Raw genomic sequence first — 21,319 nt, 5'->3', positions numbered from 1 at the left:
AGTGTGTGTCAAAAAAGCAATGTATTCTTTCACTATGTACATGACAATGCTTTCCTGTACAGAATAACTTAAATACTGTTATTTAGGAGCTGATCCATGAATAATACGAGTTGTACATACCTCACATTGCTTCAGAGGGTCATAAGTTTAACTGCTGACTGTATTACTAAGATAAATTCAGACACTATGGTTGCCCTTGTACTCTGATTTGCACAGACAGGAAATAAATGAGACAGATGTGAGAAGCTTGCTGTTCAGTTCAGTGGATGTCTTGAGTGTGCGGATATTCTTCAATATAAGCATGCCTTTAGAGATAGCAGATAATGCCAGTACTTGTATCAAGCAGTCTGGCAGACTGAGAGAGCTTTCTACTATGACAGATAAGGGTAGATGGCATATTCATCTTTTATTAAGACAGCCATACAAGATGCAACCAATGCATCATTTTGTGATTGTAGTTCTAGAGCAGTAGGCACCGTATATTCCTTTAGCAGTAGAAATGTTAAACAAAATAAGACCACATGGTAAAGACATTTTTAATTTGTTCCATTGTTTGTTCTATATCATGCAAAACAAATTAACAGAATGCTATTAATAAGAACCAGAAACTTTGTGCAAGTTCTGGCAAGCTACTGCATTCACTACCACATTACCAAAGTTTACAAAATCTTTCAGCATCATCAGCTGGTAGGGTGTAGGTGTGTGTTATCTGTACTTCATCTACTTCATGGGGAGAAGAGACGTTTTCTGGAGACCAGGGATTTTAGTTATGCAGCACAAATTGTTCACTGATGTAACTGCACACTGGAGTGTGGAATGGGACTGTGGGTGAGACATAGCAAAATTCCTCTGCAGATGTCAGAATGGCACCATTCACCAGACACTCAAATGTAGAGTTTTCCCACTTGCAGTGCCCCAGTTCATGTGAGCTAAGAATTGCAACTGTGAGGAATGTTGGAGCAGAAGATCGTGGAGGGAGTCTGGGACATGGTTGATGCTCTGTGTGTGTGTGTGTGTGTGTGTGTGTGTGTGTGTGTGTGTGTGTGTGTGTGTGTGGGGGGGTGGGGACTGAATACATTTATAATAAAAAATCATCATCAGCCTCACCATAATCCTTGTAACATATTAAAACTCTACAAAGGAATCAGTTTCACATAAAAAATTCTGTCAGAGTGGAATTAAAACAGATTACTTATTATTGAGTGGCAGTCGGAAGTACAATAAAAAAGTAATTTGGCATTTAAAACTAAGACATGGTACATCACTTACTAACCCTAAAGTTTAATAGTACTGCTCTGTACACCAGTAAGTCCAAACAAAATCTGACTTACCAATACACTGGTTCCACTGGTAATGCTGCAGGTAGCCTTGAGGGCAGCTGCATCTGTACCCACCAACCAAATTCTGACAACCATGCTGGCAGCGGTGATTTCCATCACATTCATCTACATCTGAAAGTAATACTCCAAACATGAGACACAGACATGACATATGTATGCAAATGGCCTCATATACTCTACGGTTTTAGGAACAACCTTATTTTAAAATACAGGACTATGTTCACATATTTTGATGATAAAACTGGTCCCATCCTCCATATCAAAATTTCACTTAACTGAAATCCTAAACACCAAGACAACTCTTCGAAAGACGAACTATGCGAAACTATGGATAACTGACATTTTACATAGGGAAAACAAACACTTGGCCACCCTGGTGAACCTTCCCTTTTTCCCAGTGTACTGCGATTTCACAGTTCGTATCTTTAGTTAGGGGGGGGGTCAAAGTCCCCCACTTGGGTAGGTTTAAATATGTTCCATTTTATTGTTTTGACCTGGTGGCCAAGTGGTTGTTTTCTCAATGCAAAATTTTGGTTATCTGTGGTTTCGCATTGTTCATCTTTCGAAGTCGCCTTGGTTTTGTGTTTTGGGTAAGTGTAATTTTGTTAAATTAAAGTAGACCCAATAAAACACATGGACACATATAAAAATACAGAGATCACTTGCCAATGAATAATAATTCCAAAGTCAACAAATATACAAGCTTGATGAGACCACTAATATGATCAATGTTAAAAACCTTAATTTTAGATTACGGGAACACTAAAAAATAGAATACTTTCTCATCTTTTGCAAAATGCTGGAATGTATATGCACTTAGAACAGATGGTAAAATAATAAACTGTAGAATAATTACCCTTACAGGCTTTCAACCCAAACACTGCTCGTGACAAGACACCATGGTAGAATATAAATATACAATTCAAAACAATATTCAATAATTAAGATAACTTAAGAATATTACAGCTGGCTGTGCAAACGTTGCTGTACTCACTGTTTGAAAATATTACAACAGTTTTGAGAATGCCAGTTAAAAACAAAGCAGAATGTTTACTCCATATCCAAGTGAACTGACAAAAGTAAGCCTGAAACCATGATTCATAATTACAGCCCAGTTACAAAACACTTACGGGCCCCTTGAGAACACTGCAAAATTCTTACTTCAGATATAGGCCCCTTGAGAAAACTGCAAAATTCTCAGTTCCATGGACAGTGACAAATGCTAATAAATATTACCAACATGACTGCAAAATAATAATAATAGTTTTGCTTGTCTTTTTGGCTTTTTCCGGTTAGGGATCGCCACACCGAAACTCCGGTCTGCTAATGATTGGCGGTAGATTTTTTTTATGGTGCTGAGTTGCCAGCCTGACACCCAACCTTCAGCGAAGGCACGCCCATTCATGCATGTCTTTCAGAGGCCACTCAAACGTGGGGAGGACATGCAGACTCCACACAGAAGGTGCTCCAGCCGTGAATCGAACGGGAGAGCCTCTTGCTGTGAGGCAACAACGCTACCGCTGTACCACCTCGGCTTCATATAATAATAGTAACAATAATAATAATAGCAATAATAAATAATGCAGCAATACAGCTAATGGGTACTACTTAGAAACAAACTGCACAGTATGCAGGAATTACCTGTGTGAGTGTCGGATGGGGAGGGCAATGTCAATCCAAAGACAAGAACTGCATGCATAAAATATGCACAGCATGCAGAACATTTACATTCTACGATAATAGCCAGATGGAAAATTCTAAACCACTAAACAGAGGTTCTGCAATTTAAAAACATCACAGAAACAACTTGCACAGGTGAAATCAGTGAATACAAACTGGTGCATCATGCAAATAAATAAAAAAAAAAAAAAAAACTATATTTATTTTGATTTTGTTTACTGGGTTTGTCCGACTGAAGTTATTTAAAACACCCTTTTCAGGGGAGGCCTGGGGAGAAAAGCTCCAACTTATTATAAACATTTTCAAACAGACATTCCAGTAATATACATGAACAGACAAAAAGTAATATGCATAGGAACTACACATTCATTTACCAATCAAATTACATTCATATAAAATAATGCCAATTATTGCAGTACAAAAGATACTTATGCTTTAGCAGATGGTGAGAATCTGAAGAGGTGTATTAGTGGGTTTGTCAAATAGACAACAGATCATGTTTTTAGTGATATAAATGGAGGTGAGGGAAGGAACTAGATAGGGCAGAAAATGTTAATACTGTTTTTAACAGGTGGGATATAAAGCAGGTTCATAGATAATTATATATATATGGCTATCATACGGTTATATTGCAAGAATAGAGAAAAGTATGAAAAGAATGGCAAAAATATAAAACACCATAACATCTTGAAAACTTCAAAATGCTACGCAATTTTCTAAAAAGCAAATTGATGAAAACAAAAAACTATACAATAACTTTCAGAATAATAGTAAATACAACCCTAAAAAATTCTGGACAGCCATTAAAGGAAATCTTGCATCGCACAGCCAAACAATTCAACCCTAAACTCTCTCCCAATAACCGAGCACTCAAAAACCGCAATACAATTCAACTCTTATTTCATAGATAGTATAGCATCTCTAACCAAGGATTCCCCAACATCTAATCCTAACCCTGCCCAGCAGCCACGTATCACATGCACTTTCACCTTCAAACCCGTGCCCACATTCTATATAAAACTACTCTTAAACAAACTTAAGCCATGCTCTACTTCAGCTAAAGACCTTTCAAATGAATACTTTAAAATTGTAGCTGATAACCTTGTCTACCCTGTCCCATTCCTTACAAACAGGTCAATCCAGGAATCTGGCACTTCCTCTCTATAGAAAAAGTCAAATATTATCCCTTATTAACTTTAGACCTATAGCAATCTTATCCCCCTTTTCAAAATACTTGAAAAATGGATTCAAAAAGAATTGCTAAACTATCTCCTGCAGAAGGAACTCCTATCTTCCAACAACATGGCTTCCATCCTTCCCACAGTACTAATACTGCACTTTGAGCCTATATAAATATTGTCGATAAAGCGACAGATAATGGCAAACTGGTCTCCTCCTTATTTCTAGACTTGCCTAAAGCCGTTGACACAGTTTTTCACAGTAAACTTCTTCAAATGTCCTCATTAGGTCTCTCTCAGCCCACCCTTCTATGGTTTCAAAAGTTACCTGTCCAATAGGTATCAGTCAGTAAAATGGCATTCTACCCTCTCTCTGTACCTCCATTCACTACCAGTGTACTACAAGGCTCTATCCTTGGTCCCTTCCTTTTCAACATCCTCACCAACACCCTCCACACATCCACACAACAGGCCTCCCTAATACTGTACACAGATAAGTATTACACATTGATTGGAACATCTGACAGCATGGCACATCTCCAAAAAATTACTTAGGAAGCTTTAACAGTAACTGAAACATGGCTTTGTAACTCACAACTTGTACTCAACCCTCAAAAAAAACAAACAAACAAAAAAAAAAAAACTACCTTTTCCCCACATCCCTCTCTCATGAAGAAACAAAATTTAAAGTCCTCTCCTCTCTTGACAGTACAACCACTGAAGTCACTTCTCATGGGAAGTTATTAGGAATGGTAGTGGATGATAATCCTAAATTCAACCTGCAGATACATAATTGTAAAGAAAAACTCATGCTTTTTAGAGCCAAAAACTTTCTCACCAATACAATTAAAGCTACACTTGCCATCACTTACCCCCCCCCCCCCATACATTTCTTTATGGTGTTCTCATCCTTACTAACCTTCCAGCATCACAAAAATTAAAACTTGAACAATACTATAACAAAGTTGCTAAATTTGCGGCAAATATCTCATGCAGAACCCACCACTTTATTGCACTAAAAAGACTAAATTGGTTAGAACTGCCCCATCAATCACCATATACACAGCTTCTTACCACCTATAACATTATCCAGAATCCATATGCTCATCCAGCCGAAATAACATTCTACAAAACTATGTCCCCCAGTCGGTCATTATGATCCACTGAACAAAAACTCCTATCTGCCCACAAACCTATCAAATCTGCTGGGCATTATCGGTACTCATACCATGTTGCTAAGGCCTGGAACTCCTTATCTGTATCCATCAAGTTAACACCCTCTCTCCCAGCCTTCAAAACCATTCTAAAAGACTTCTTAGCCAAAAGCCGGCTCTGTTCTTGCTTAACATCAGGATAAACTATATCCCTAAAGGTGAACAAATACTTTTGCATACCTTTCATCTCTTTACTGTCCCTTCTTCACTCACTTCCTTTCTTCCATCAATTTCTCTTCCCTGGCTTTCTATCTAAATATACCATAAGTTTGCTTTTCTCTCACTTCGTATTACAATTCCTGATTATATTACACTAATTTACCTTTAATTTTTTTCTATAAACTAGGTAAATTTTCTCTAACTATTAAATCATTATCATATAACTTGCGTTTATTCTTAACCAATGTTTTTATGTTATGTCGAATTTGGTATAACTATTTAAACTGCAGTTGTTTTTGTATTATTTTTAAAGACTGTAAAAATTATTGTTCTTAAAATGTTCTGTAATACTTTGGAGCTTTTCTCCCAGGGACAACACTAAAAATAGGGTCCTAACCAGTCGGACTTTCCCAGTAATCAAATTCTAATAAATAAAAAAATAAATTAGAGGGGGGGGCAGTGTCACAAAATATGTATATGTCTGGGAGATACAAGTAAAACTGTTTAGGTAGTGGTGAAGTCTAATTGTGGGGCATAGGATTCTGAATGAAGAGAGATGGTTTGGCAACATGGTAAGATGAAGATAGCAGTGGCATTTATTCTGGAGATAAAATAGTGCACACAGCGAATAAGTAAATGATCATGGCAACACTGGTCACTAAAGTGGTATTTTGTGGAAATATATACAACAGCCTAACATTTCTAAGCTCACTGTGAAAATTAATTCACAAATCATAAATCACAACTTTGTGGATATTAATCTGTTCATAATGATTCACAACTTATGTTAGAAAAATACAAAAATATGGATCATGAGAAGACTTTGGTATCAAAGTTAGAATGATTAAAAAGATTTGACTATACAGCAATCAGTACACTAAAATCACTGTAATTCATGTGGTAACTGTACACTGTGCTGCAGAAGGTACCATATGGCAACAACACTGAAAATGTGTCACATGGGCCAATTACCATTATATATATCCAAGAAAAAACAGATTGCTGTTCCTCCATTGTGAGAGACTCTTATAATTCCAGAACAAGTATCAATACTGATATTTTAATACAAGTAAAATCCAACACAAGTAGACAAAAAAATAATAAAATCACAGTAGGACAACAAGTCTCTGTCTTCAGATATGTCTGAAAATGCATCAAAATAGTGAAACAAGAGTGCAAGTTAGATTGTCGACTAAAAATGCTGAGATGTAATAAATGACATATTGATTTTAAACTAAATAGAGGTACGGAGTGTATGGCTGTTTCTGAAAATTCTTTTGAAACTCTATGGACAAAAAGAACAGGAAAAAATAAATGGGCCATAGTTTTACCATATTCAGGACACCAAGTAAGCCACTGGGTTAAAAGCTACAGAAATGTATACAAAAAAGTACAAGATCCTTCAGCAAAACACGGTGCTTCAAGTGGTTAATTAGGTTTATATTATGGCCAGTTTAAATTCTAAGAAATTAGGAATGGTAAAACAAAGTCAATGTGTGTGTGAAACTAATGACAGCATGTTTTGTCATACCCATTCAGACACAGTTGTTCATTTGAAAAATATGTGTCAAGCACTGTACAGAGTTTTAACGATATCCTTCCCAACTATGCTAATTTATTTACAGGTTTGTGAAATTTACTAGGAAACTATTAAATACACATAAATCTTTATGTTATTTCAGTGATACTTAATCCAAGGAGTATCATTTTTGTTTTGAAGCAGAGCTGAGTAGATGCTGGGGTGAATGTAAAACATAATTGCCATTAAAAATAAATCATATCCAAATGGATGAAAAGTATGGTTGCTACTAATACAAGTAAGATTCATGTTTGTACTGAGTTGCAAGGTCTGAATAAAGTGATTAAAACAGAAAATTACCCATTATCACAATGGAAGAAGTAGTTTCAAAAATGTCAAATGCTAAGTTATTTTCAGTATTAGATACATGCCACTGCTTCTGGCATATAACACTAGATGAAGGAAGTTCTAAATTGTGTACACTTAATATGACATTACAAAGGTAAAGATTCCTTAGACTTCCAACTGATATTTCATCAGCATCAGAAGTATTCCAAAGAGCTGTTATACAAGACCTGAGAGTTTGAAAAATGATATAAACACAACTGATGACCCATTAGTATGAGGTCAACCACAAGAAAAGTAGAACAAAAGGCTGATAAAGCTGCTAAACAGATCAAGACACAATACTTTCAAGTTAAATAAGAGCAAATTTGAAATAAGCATAAGAAGTCTGAAATACTAAACACAGAGAAAAATAAAAACAACTATATAAATGTTAAATGTCAAAGCCTAGAAAACAAGAACACATTACAGCTGTTTATAGGAACAATATATTAACTTACAAAGTTTATACAAAAGAGTTTTGAGCTACCTCTGCCTCCACAAAAGCTATTATAGCAATATGTAGCATGTGAGTGAACCTATGAACAAACCAAGAGCTCTGAAACACTTAAGAGCTACATAAAATGCCAACATTAAAATAGCATGATGTTAATAACAAAGTGGCAATGCAAGTAGATACCAGTCAGTATGATAAAAAAGCATAAAAGGGAACAGAACAGTTGCCTATGGGCAAAGAGCATTTGTACATGTATAGCAGAGATATACTCAGAAAAGGACAAGATAGCAAAAGAAGGGAGACATTTCATAAATATGACTATTTCTATGGTAAACAAATTCAGGTAGAAGCATCCCATAAAGTTTTGCAAAGCACATTCTAAAAATATTGCAACAAAGCACCGCAGAGTCTTTAGAGGATATGGAATCTGAAAAATGTTAGCTGAAAATGAAATACAGACCAGGTAAGCCATAATATGCAGACAATATGTTAAGTACAATGTATTTACCAGAGAAACATAAAGAATTGTTAGAGGAAAAAAATAATGATTTTTGCCAGTAATACCACAGTTACAAATGAGAAGAAAGGGTAAAATAATTCCATATATGTAATGATACTGACTTAGAAATTAAGCTGCTGAAAGATTTTAAAATAACAGGCTGGCCCAAGCAGATAAAGAATTGTTTTTTTGAAAAAATAAGTTGTCCAAATAAATAAAACTGGAAAAAAATTTCAACCAAGACCCCAGGAGCTCGTCAGGCGGAGTGGGCATCCTCATGCGACTCCTTATTAGGAGGATGGATGGACGTTGAAGCCTCTGCCACGTCCTGCTGGGTAGCAGATGCCACCACCATGGCATCTACAGCCACGTAAGAACTCCTTCTCTCGGGTGGGGCAGACAAAAATTTGTTAGGGCGAAGGCTCTGGTTCCACAGTATCTCGATGTTCCCTCCCCCTCCGACTATCCAAATCCAGGACCTCGTCGAAGGGCGGAGACACCCAGGAGGTGGAGGGCTGAGCCCAAGGCCTTGAGGAACACGACTCATCAGCGGAGGGGGTTAGGAAATCCAGCAGCCTCGTTGCTTGAGGATCTCAAGAAAGTGAGCAAAAGAGACATCATCGGAGGACGACATAGGGGACCCGTCCGGATGATGAAGATCAGTGTCCGATGTAAGAGACTCGTGGGAGTCCACGTGCTTCCTCTTGCACGATCTCTTCCTTGGGGCTCCTCAAGACAACTCCGAAGACCCTCGGGAGGAGGGGAACCCCAGTGGGGTAACCTCAGGCCCTGGGGCTCCGCTGCCTAGAGACAGGGAACTGCCAAAGACCCAGTCTCCATGCCCAGGGAAGGTGCCGGTAAAGCCAGAGATGGCAAGAAGACTTGGCCAAGGCACTCCTCATAGTCTGAAGGCGGACCCCAGAATCCTGGGAGGTCCGGTCCCGAGCCATGATAGCAGACGGAAGTCCCGCGTCAAGCACCGAGAGGGAGGCTTGGAACCGACAGCATTGGTCCTGGAAACGTCACCCCGGTCCGCCGAAGAAGTCCGTGCTAAACTCGGACCAAGGCCAGGGTTGGAGTAAGGGTCGGAGCCGACCCTAGGATCTCCACTGGCTCCATCAGCACCTGCTCCACGGAGCCAAGCGGTCGGAGGAGGAATGGCAATGGAATGGGCTATCGGCTCCGAAGCCAAGTGGGTCGGAGCGAAACAAATTTCTGAAAGACTGGGGACTGGAACAGTCTTTGGAGCACCCTGTCCTATGTACGAATCTGACATCCTTGATGACCTGGAAGAGACCGAATGGGTCCGAGTAGGCCTCTCCAACGGCTCCAAGGGACTAGGGGACCGGCTCGAATCGACTCGACAATTATCGGCGCCGAAGAAGTGTCCAAACCAATTTCCATCGGTGCGAGGGCTTCGCGCCGAGGAGGAAGTGTCTGAGTGACAACCTTCATCGGCTCCAAGATCAGTGGAGCCGATGAAGGTGACCCGCCTCGATGCCCCAGCCGTCGGCTCCAACCCAGAGGAGTCGAGGCTGGAGGCATCGAGGCAGACTTCGCCTCGGCTCGAAGTCAGTGGAGCCGAAGGGGAAGCCTGCCTATGTCTTTGGCGGTCGGTTCCGACAGACTGGTCGGAGCCGACGCCTTTCTTTTAGCAGGAGAAGTAGAGGAAGCTAATGCCTCTTCAAATGAGGGTTTAATAAGGCCTTTCAAAAGTTTATTTTTCCTCTCTTGGAGGACCTCGAGGAAAAGCGTGACACACGCTGCAGGACTCCTGCAAATGTTTGGCCAAACACTACACACAGAGAGAGTGGTCATCTGTGATTGACATTTTAAAACTGCACTTAGTGCACTTCTTAAAGCCCGAAGGCCTAGGAGCCTGAGACATTATGGCAACAAATTTAGTAACTCTAACTATCACAGAAAAACACTTACTTTTCCTTTTTTTTTTTTTACACAAAGACTGTCACAACAACAGAAAAATTAACTAAAGGGATCCAAGAACCCTTAAGGACTTGAAAGACAATTGACTGACAGGGAAAGGCCCTTCAATTCAAAAGGGGCCTCTAGTCAGAACAAACACGCACACAAATTTTCCACAAAAAATAACCACTCATACACAAAAAGTACGATATAGCTGTTAAAACAGCTTTTTGTTGAAGAATTAGGAAATTCCTGACAGAAAAAGTTAGTGAAAAACACTACTTAGCTCAGCCAGCTCGAGACCACGTCTTTGCTAGTTAGCGGCAAACGAGATCTGGGGGACTGGTAGTGGTGCATCCTGGGATATAGTAAGCTCAGCCAATAAGAGACTTCGCTCTTTGGCATAAGCGTGCCGAGTCGGAGCCGAGGGATCGGCTCCGAACCCATCAGTCAGAATGTAGGCGAGATAGGATCACATAACATCACCCATTTCAGGGGAGGCCTGGGGAGAAAAGCTCCAACTTATTATAAACATTTTCAAACAGACATTCCAGTAATATACATGAACAGACAATAAGTAATATGCATAGGAACTACACATTCATTTGCCAATCAAATTACATTCATATAAAATAATGCCAATTATTGCAGTACAAAAGATACTTATGCTTTAGCAGATGGTGAAAATCTGAAGAGGTGTATAAGTGGGTTTGTCAAATAGAAAACAGATCATGTTTTTAGTGCTTAGAAATTCAAAGAAATGGAGGTGAGGGAAGGAACTATATAGGGCAGAAAATGTTAATACTGTTTTTAACAGGTGGGATATAAAGCAGGTTCATAGATAATTATATATATATGGCTATCATAAGGTTATACTGCAAGAATAGAGAAAAAGCATGAAAAGAATGGCAAAAATATAAAACACCATAACATCTTGAAAACTTCAGAATGCTACGCAATTTTCTAGAAAGCAAATTGATGAAAACAAAAAACTATACAATAACTTTCAGAATAATAGTAAATACAACCCTAAAAAATTCTGGATAGCCATTAAAGGAAATCTTGCATCTCACAGCCAAACAATTCAACCCTAAACTCTCTCCCAATAACCAAGCACTCAAAAACCACAATACAATTCAACTCTTATTTCATAGATAGTATAGCATCTCTAACCAAGGATTCCCCAACATCTAATCCTAACCCTGCCCAGCAGCCACGTATCACATGCACTTTCACCTTCAAACCTGTGCCCACATTCTATATAAAACTACTCTTAAACAAACTTAAGCCATGCTCTACTTCAGCTAAAGACCTTTCAAATGAATACTTTAAAATTGTAGCTGATAACCTTGTCTACCCTGTCCCATTCCTTACAAACAGGTCAATCCAGGAATCTGGCACTTCCTCTCTATAGAAAAAGTCAAATATTATCCCTTATTAACTTTAGACCTATAGCAATCTTATCCCCCTTTTCAAAATACTTGAAAAATGGATTCAAAAAGAATTGCTAAACTATCTCCTGCAGAAGGAACTCCTATCTTCCAACAACATGGCTTCCATCCTTCCCACAGTACTAATACTGCACTTCAAGCCTATATAAATATTGTCGATAAAGCGACAGATAATGGCAAACTGGTCTCCTCCTTATTTCTAGACTTGCCTAAAGCCGTTGACACCGTTTTTCACAGTAAACTTCTTCAAATGTCCTCATTAGGTCTCTCTCAGCCCACCCTTCTATGGTTTCAAAAGTTACCTGTCCAATAGGTATCAGTCAGTAAAATGGCATTCTACCCTCTCTCCGTACCTCCATTCACTACCAGTGTACTACAAGGCTCTATCCTTGGTCCCTTCCTTTTCAATATCCTCACCAACACCCTCCACACATCCACACAACAGGCCTCCCTAATACTGTACACAGATAAGTATTACACATTGATTGGAACATCTGACAGCATGGCACATCTCCAAAAAATTACTTAGGAAGCTTTAACAGTAACTGAAACATGGCTTTGTAACTCACAACTTGTGCTCAACCCTCAAAACAAACAAACAAACAAACAAAAAACTACCTTTTCCCCACATCCCTCTCTCATGAAGAAACAAAATTTAAAGTCCTCTCTTCTCTTGACAGTACAACCACTGAAGTCACTTCTCATGGTAAGTTATTAGGAATGGTAGTGGATGATAATCCTAAATTCAACCTGCAGATACATAATTGTACAAGAAAAACTCATGCTTTTTAGAGCCAAAAACTTTCTCACCAATACAATTAAAGCTACACTTACCATCATTTACTCCCCCCCCCCATACATTTCTTTATGGTGTTCTCATCCTTACTACCCTTCCAGCATCACAAAAATCAAAACTTGAACAATACTATAACAAAGTTGCTAAATTTGCGGCAAATATCTCTTGCAGAACCCACCACTTTATAGCACTAAAAAGACTATGGTGATTGATAGGGCAGTTTCAACCAATTTATACACAGCTTCTTACCACCTATAACATTATCCAGAATCCATATGCTCATCCAGCCGAAATAACATTCTACAAAACTATGTCCCCCAGTCGGTCATTATGATCCAGTGAACAAAAACTCCTATCTGTCCACACACCTATCAAATCTGCTGGGCATTATCGGTACTCATACCATGTTGCTAAGGCCTGGAACTCCTTATCTGTATCCATCAAGTTAACACCCTCTCTCCCAGCCTTCAAAACCATTCTGAAAGACTTCTTAGCCAAAAGCCGGCTCTGTTCTTGCTTAACATCAGGATAAACTATATCCCTAAAGGTGAACAAATACTTTTGCATACCTTTCATCTCTTTACTGTCCCTTCTTCACTCACTTCCTTTCTTCCATCAATTTCTCTTCCCTGGCTTTCTATCTAAATATACCATAAGTTTGCTTTTCTCTCACTTCGTATTACAATTCCTGATTATATTACACTAATTTACCTTTAATTTATTTCTATAAACTAGGTAAATTTTCTGTAACTATTAAATCATTATCATATAACTTGCGTTTATTCTTAACCAATGTTTTTATGTTATGTCTAATTTGGCATAACTATTTAAACTGCAGTTGTTTTTCTATTATTTTTAAAGACTGTAAAAATTATTGTTCTTAAAATGTTCTGTAATACTTTGGAGCTTTTCTCCCAGGGACAACACTAAAAATAGGGTCCTAACCAGTCGGACTTTCCCAGTAATCAAATAGGATTCTGAATGAAGAGAGATGGTTTGGCAACATGGTAAGATGAAGATAGCAGTGGCATTTATTCTGGAGATAAAATAGTGCACACAGCGAATAAGTAAATGATCATGGCAACACTGGTCACTAAAGTGGTATTTTGTGAAAATATATACAACAGCCTAACATTTCTAAGCTCACTGTGAAAATTAATTCACAAATCATAAATCACAACTTTGTGGATATTAATCTGTTCATAATGATTCACAACTTATGTTAGAAAAATACAAAAATATGGATCATGAGAAAACTTTAGTATCAAAGTTAGAATGATTAAAAAGATTTGACTATACAGCAATCAGTACACTAAAATCACTGTAATTCATGCAGTAACTGTACACTGTGCTGCAGAAGGTACCATATGGCAACAACACTGAAAATGTGTCACATGGGCCAACCACCATTATATATATCCAAGAAAAAACAGATTGCTGTTCCTCCATTGTGAGAGACTCTTATAATTCCAGAACAAGTATCAATACTGATATTTTAATACAAGTAAAATCCAACACAAGTAGACAAAAAAACTAATAAAATCACAGTATGACAACAAGCCTCTGTCTTCAGATATGTCTGAAAATGCATCAAAATAGTGAAACAAGAGTGCAAGTTAGATTGTTGACTAAAAATGCTAAGATGTAATAAATGACATATTGATTTTAAACTACATAGAGGTACGGAGTGTATGGCTGTTTCTGAAAAATCTTTTGAAACTCTATGGACAAAAAGAACAGGAAAAAATAAATGGGCCATAGTTTTACCATATTCAGGACACCAAGTAAGCCACTGGGTTAAAAGCTACAGAAATGTATACAAAAAAGTACAAGATCCTTCAGCAAAACACGGTGCTTCAAGTGGTTAATCAGGTTTATATTATGGCCAGTTTAAATTCTAAGAAATTAGGAATGGTAAAACAAAGTCAATGTGTGTGTGAAACTAATGACAGCATGTTTTGTCATACCCATTCAGACACAGTTGTTCATTTGAAAAATATGTGTCAAGCACTGTACAGAGTTTTAACGATATCCTTCCCAACTATGCTAATTTATTTACAGGTTTGTGAAATTTACTAGGAAACTATTAAATACAAATAAATCTTTATGTTATTTCAGTGATACTTAATCCAAGGAGTATCATTTTTGTTTTGAAGCAGAGCTGAGTAGATGCTGAGGTGAATGCAAAACATAATTGCCATTAAAAATCAATCATATCCAAATGGATGAAAAGTATGGTTGCTACTTATACAAGTAAGATTCATGTTTGTACTGAGTTGCAAGGTCTGAATAAAGTGATTAAAACAGAAAAATTACCCATTATCACAATGGAAGAAGTGGTTTAAAAAATGTCAAATGCTAAGTTATTTTCAGTATTAGATACATGCCACTGTTTCTGGCATATAACACTAGATGAAGGAAGTTCTAAATTGTGTACACTTAATATGACATTACAAAGGTAAAGATTCCTTAGACTTCCAACTGATATTTTATCAGCATCAGAAGTATTCCAAAGAGCTGTTATACAAGACCTGAGAGTTTGAAAAGTGATATAAACACAACTGATGACCCATTAGTATGAGGTCAACCACAAGAAAAGTAGAACAAAAGGCTGATAAAGCTGCTAAATAGATCAAGACACAATACTTTCAAGTTAAATAAGAGCAAATTTGAAATAAGCATAAGAAGTCTGAAATACTAACAACACAGAGAAAAATGAAAACTATATAAATGTTAAATGTCAAAGCCTAGAAAACAAGAACACATTACAGCTGTTTATAGGAACAATATATTAACTTACAAAGTTTATACATAAGAGTTTTGAGCTACCTCTGCCTCCACGAAAGCTATTATAGCAAGATGTAGCATGTGAGTGAACCTATGAACAAACCAAGAGCTCTGAAACACTTAAGAGCTACATAAAATGCCAACATTAAAATAGCATGATGTTAATAACAAAGTGGCAATGCAAGTAGATACCAGTCAGTATGATAAAAAAGCATAAAAGGGAACAGAACAGTTGCCTATGGGCAAAGAGCATTTGTACATGTATAGCAGAGATATACTCAGAAAAGGACAAGATAGCAAAAGAAGGGAGACATTTCATAAATATGACTATTTCTATGGTAAACAAATTCAGGTAGAAGCATCCCATAAAGTTTTGCAAAGCACATTCTAAAAATATTGCAACAAAGCACCGCAGAGTCTTTAGAGGATATGGAATCTGAAAAATGTTAGCTGAAAATGAAATACAGACCAGGTAAGCCATAATATGCAGACAATATGTTAAGTACAATGTATTTACCAGAGAAACATAAAGAATTGTTAGAGGAAAAAAATAATGATTTTTGCCAGTAATACCACAGTTACAAATGAGAAGAAAGGGTAAAATAATTCCATATATGTAATGATACTGACTTAGAAATTAAGCTGCTGAAAGATTTTAAAATAACAGGCTGGCCCGAGCAGATAATACTGGTAAGGAAAGAAATTCAGTTTTCTTTTTTTTTCAAGAAACAAATAAGCTATGCCCAAAGCTTAATAATCAAAATCTGGTAAAACAATAACCACTAATCATTTAAAAAGACAATGCTTAGTAGGAAATGTGACTGACATTTTAGAAGAGCAATGTGCAAAGAATGAGAAAGAGATACAATGTACTGACTCGAAATGTTGGCTCAATACATGACATAACCATCCACAGGAACAGATGCTAGCATACCCAGTTGTAGAAAGACCAAGTGGGCATAGATTTCTCCAATCTAAAGAATCTCTCTATATATGTGTAGATTATTTCTCCAAGTCTTCTGGAGTAAACAAACTGACAGACATGACAAGTGCAAGTATAATCACTGCATTAAAGTCTGTGTTATTGAGACTAGGGATACTTGATATTGTCATATCTGACAATGGTCTGTAATATAAAAGTCAGGAATTCACAATGTTTAGATCACATTATCTACAGTCTAATGGGTACATGGACAAACTCTTGAAACAGTGAATATTTTCTGGAGAAAGAAGTGTATTTATTTATTTATTGTCATTTGTTAACCAGGTTGGTCCAACTGAGTCAGGGGCCTGTTTTCAGTGGAGACCCGTGGAGAAAAGCTCCAGATGTATTTCACAATATAAAAACAGAGATATATTTACAAAGGTAAAATATGAAGTTGTTATACGCAGAAAATAAGAATCACAATTTTACAGTTGTCTTCAAGTTGCATAGTGTTACTACAGAACAGCAATAAAAAGTTCACATGCAAAAATTTATACAGGTTTCAGCAATAAGTCCATGTACAGCAGTATTTACAAGAATCAGGTTATAGGTCTACAGTAATAGTTGTAATAGAGAGACAAATAGAAATTATGATGTATGCAGAGAGTCAGGATACAGAATTAACAGTAGAGCAGTAAGATGTCAGGTAGGAGTTTGACAAGGACAGGACCAGGTCTTTAGTAGGGTAATTTTTAAGTTAGAGTTTGAATTGGGCTTTATGGGGGATAATTCTTATATTATAGGGGAAGGCATTCCAGGTATGAGCAACAGAGAATTTATAAAGAGATTTACCAATATTTCTATTGGCTTTGTAGATGTTGAGAAGATTTTTGTCAGATGTGCAAAGCTGGCAATGGGGGTTGTAGAGTGATACTAGATTTGAGATGGAGGGACAGGATATAGCATTGTAGAGTACAGAGTGTGTAATATGTAACTGTGGAAGAAGAAGTTGTTTTTGGAATTCAGGCCAGAGTAAAGACTTAAGAGAGAGGCAGTGGTGTGATTTATATGGTTGGTTGGAGACAAATCTAGGTATTTTGTGGTAGGCTTGTTCTAGTTTGAAGAGGAGAGATGACTGAAGGTTAGTGAGTACTGGAGGTGCATACAGAAGACAGGGTAAGAGGAGAGAGACAGCAAGGGAGGGTTTGGTGGAGGATAAGAGTAGTTTATGATTAAGGTACAAAAGTCCAAGTTTTTGGTTGGTTTTCTTTATACATTGATTGATATGTATGTTGAACTTTAGTTCGTCATCGATAGTTATACCAAGTAATTTAGTATAGGGTTCAAGTGTGATGGTATCACGGTTAAGTGAGGTAATAGAGAAGGAGGATTTAAACTGAATCATTTTTTTTGAAGGAAAAGTAGAAGCTTTGTTTTTTTTTGGGTTTGATACTAATTGATTATCAGTGAGCCAGGTTTCAATGGAGGTGAAGGTGTCTTGGGTATGTACAAGGAGTTCGAGGATACTGTGGGTGGTGGTGATAAGGGTTGAATCGTCAGCATATTGCAAGAGTGTAGAGAGGTTAGTAGTGGTATGTGGTGTGTTAGTGAAGATACTGAACAAGAGGGATCCCAGGATGGAACCTTGGGGAACACCAGTGCTGCTGGGTAGAAATGGAGAGGTGACCGATTGCCAGCATATAGATTGTTGTCTGTTTGATAAGTAACTAGAGAACCAGTTTATAGAAGGGGTAGACAGGTGGAGATCTGAAAGCTTGGATATCATTTTGGGTTGAGAGACTGTATCGAAAGCCTTTGAAAGATCAAGGAATAGACAAGAAACTTCTGTAACAGAGTGATTTATAAGGATATATAGAGGATAGGCAGTTGAATTGGCAGCAATTTTGAGGAACTGGGGGATAATTTATCAATTGAGAGAGAACAAGCTTTGAGTTTGTTCAGTTGTGTTTTGATGAATGCAGTGGTAGCAGGTTGAAAGGAGAAAGTAATGGGGAAGGGGGACTGGGAGGTAATGGTAGAGAAGAGGCAGTGGGACTTTGTTGTATTTGTTTTGAACTGATTCTATGAAGTGTTTGCTTAAAAGTGCTGCAGTCTTTGTGGCTGAGTTGAGAAAGAAGGGGTTGGGGGTTGGTGGTTTGCTGGGATATAGGATTCTATTAAGTGCATTCCAAAATTTCTAGGGGTTGTTGTGTGGGATACTTTGGCTGGAGTTAAAGAATGTTTTTGTCTTTAATGACCAGTGTTTTACTTAAGTTTCTAAGTTGTTTGTAATGTTGAAGTAAGGTAGGGGTTTTATTTCTGATCCAAGTTTTACAGGCAATACCCTCTGATGCATAATAGAGTGTGTTTGCTTAGTGAGCCAGGGGGCACAGTTTGATTTTACCCTAATTTTTCTGGTTGGAGCCATAGAGTTGAGAACATCAAGGAATGTCTTGTTGAAAGTAGCTACTGCATCATTAAGGGGGAGGTTATGAAGCAAGGTCCAGCTGATGTTGGACAGTATAGTGTTGAACTTAATGGGGTTGAATTGAGTTAGATTACGACATTCTCTGTAATGGTGTTGTAACTGTATGAAAAGTTATGAGGTGTTATATGTTGTTGTATGAAAAGTTACGAGGTGTTGTAACTGTATGAAAAGTTATGAGGATTGTTATCCTGCAGTTTCAGACTATATGAATGCTCCACTGCAGGATTCTATTACTAACCAGCTTAGATGTTAATGGGCAGAGAGCCGAACGTATGTTACCTGTTTTGAATGCATTACTGGCACCAGAGAATCATACAAAATAAAGGAAATGCTGAAGAGAGCTAAACAGAAGCAGGAATATCATTAATACATAAGACCAACACATCTGTAAGTAGGAGATAAAGTAAAAAATTAAAAGACTTGGGAAAGTTTACAGCCTGAAACTGAAGTAGTTGGCTAGCAGTTAAACTAGTGTTTTGTGGGGAAGATGGGAAGTTGAATAAAAAAGAACTGTAGACATCAGCATAAGGCAAATACATCAGTATAAGACACATATATCAAAGTCTAAGATGAACAAACCAGAAGTATCAGAAATAGCACTACAGCAAAAAAAAAAAAAAAAAAAAAAAGAAAACAGAGAATGTGAGAACTGTGATAGCCAGACATTGCCCGTTGACTACTTTAGACATGTGTACAAAAAGCAATAGTGCAACATGAACTAAGTAAAAAGGAACAAGAGATTTCCAAAATTTCCAGATCAAGAAGACCACTAAAGAAACCAGACAAGTATATGTCGTGCTAGAGAGGTGAGCATGGCAATACAAATAAAATTGTGGATTTATTGAAATGTGCACTGAATATCAAGAAAATAATGTAAGTTGCTGTAAAGAAATCCCAAGACATATTTAATGTAATGCTGGGAATAATTGTGAAATGGTTGATGTAAAGTAATTTAAATAGCATAAATAAGTGGTACAAAGACAAAAGAATGCTTGTATGGAAAATGATGCTGCTGAGCAGAACATACAGTTATACACAATACGGTGTTAATCACCCACTCTATAATTACAACACTTTTACATACAAAGGGTAACAAATGTAGGATGCAGAAAATAGATAAAAAGGTAAATTAAGGAAAAAAGAACAAGTAAACCAGCCTTGGTTTACTAGGGAAGGTAAAACAACAACAAAAATAAAAGAAAACTCATAGAAGAATTAAAGGAACAAAGGGCACATTACTGGAAATGGTTTCTTCCATCTCTTCCCTCCAGTATATAATACAATTTCTATTCTACTGCATCTTCTAAACACCACTTTACTCTTCTAAGCGAGAACCCACTGAATCATTAGGAAAAAAAAATAGGAACAGAGCAGGGCTGCTTTAGTAGGAAGTCCACCCACCTTTACTAATAATATGACTGGCATAACTACAGACAGTCAACAAAGTAATTTCACTGAAAAAAAACTCAGAAATATTTATGGTTCATACTTTAAATAAGGTGCTGATCAAATTAATGCTGGGACAAAACACAAATGGCTTTTTCTTGCTCTAAAAAGCTTAAGCATGAATTTTCTAAGACAAACCTGAACAAAGCATCTCTCACACCTACCTATGTCTATGGCATATCTTTCCAAACATGTAGCACAGACAACTTGTTTTCTACTTCCTCTACATTTTGGCAAACGTGACTGGTTTGGTTACAAAAAGGACGAATAATCATCATATCACTTCAAGGGATATAAGCACTAAGGCACCATTACATACAAATCTAATGCACTTGCTGGAGAAGGGGAATAGGAGACAGAATGCTATAAATGGTCTGTAATGGAACTGTATTAACGGCAACTTCAAGAACTAAGTAACAATACTCAAGAGCTGAAATCAGTTAGGACCAACAAAATTATAAAACTAGAACATGGTAAGCAAGCACTTTAGTGTAATGTAGTTGTTGTTGCCTTTTATATATTCTACTTCAGCATGGACATTTTTTTCTGAGTAATTCATTGTTATTATTTTCAAGACTTTTCTCTGGGAGACAGAAGTTGAGGAGTGCAGCTGACCATTTATGCCATATATAAACAGCAATGGCACAACTACCTATAGTACGCTACATCATAAATCACTTCAAAATGAGCAATTTATGAAATAACATGTAGCAACATTTTATAATACACCAAACAGAAGAACTGTTTCTTTTAAGCCTGGCTATTGTGTTACAGTTGCTAATTGTATAAATAACTGATTCCCTTAATCCCCTGAATCCACCTACAAAAAGAACTCCAATGTAAAATAATTTTCCACTTAGCTGGTTCCCCGTAGATAGAATTAATTTGCAATGTGAAAGGAATATGGCCAGGCATAAAGGTGTGCAGTGTCATGTACCTTCACAGTTTATTCCAGTTTTGTCAAGGAAGAACCCATGTTGACATTCACAACTGAAGCTTCCTGGTGTATTTTGACATACTCCTTTCGATCCACAAAGGTTGGGATCACCAATGCATTCATTGTTATCTGTAAA

At 37.3% G+C, this 21,319-nt stretch overlaps 1 protein-coding gene across 3 annotated transcripts in view; it reads right to left on the bottom strand.

Annotated features, from left to right (window-relative positions):
- The window catches only part of FBN1 (fibrillin 1), a 4,097,759-nt gene that overhangs the window by 204,595 nt on the left and 3,871,845 nt on the right, over window positions 1-21,319 (bottom strand). For all 3 annotated transcript variants that reach the window (XM_044077620.1, XM_044077621.1, XM_044077622.1), the window contains exons 62-63: window positions 21,184-21,312; window positions 1,332-1,451 (exon numbers count right to left, since the gene is read on the bottom strand). In XM_044077620.1, coding sequence (XP_043933555.1) covers window positions 1,332-1,451; window positions 21,184-21,312 — 249 coding nt within the window. The remainder of the gene's footprint in view (window positions 1-1,331; window positions 1,452-21,183; window positions 21,313-21,319) is intronic.

Source organism: Protopterus annectens, chromosome 7.part0, assembly GCF_019279795.1.
Source record: "Protopterus annectens isolate FY-2018-M chromosome 7.part0, PAN1.0, whole genome shotgun sequence".
NCBI lineage: Eukaryota > Metazoa > Chordata > Ceratodontiformes > Protopteridae > Protopterus > Protopterus annectens.
The sequence above is the reverse complement of the archived record's forward strand: the minus strand, read 5'-3'. Positions and strand labels throughout refer to the sequence as shown.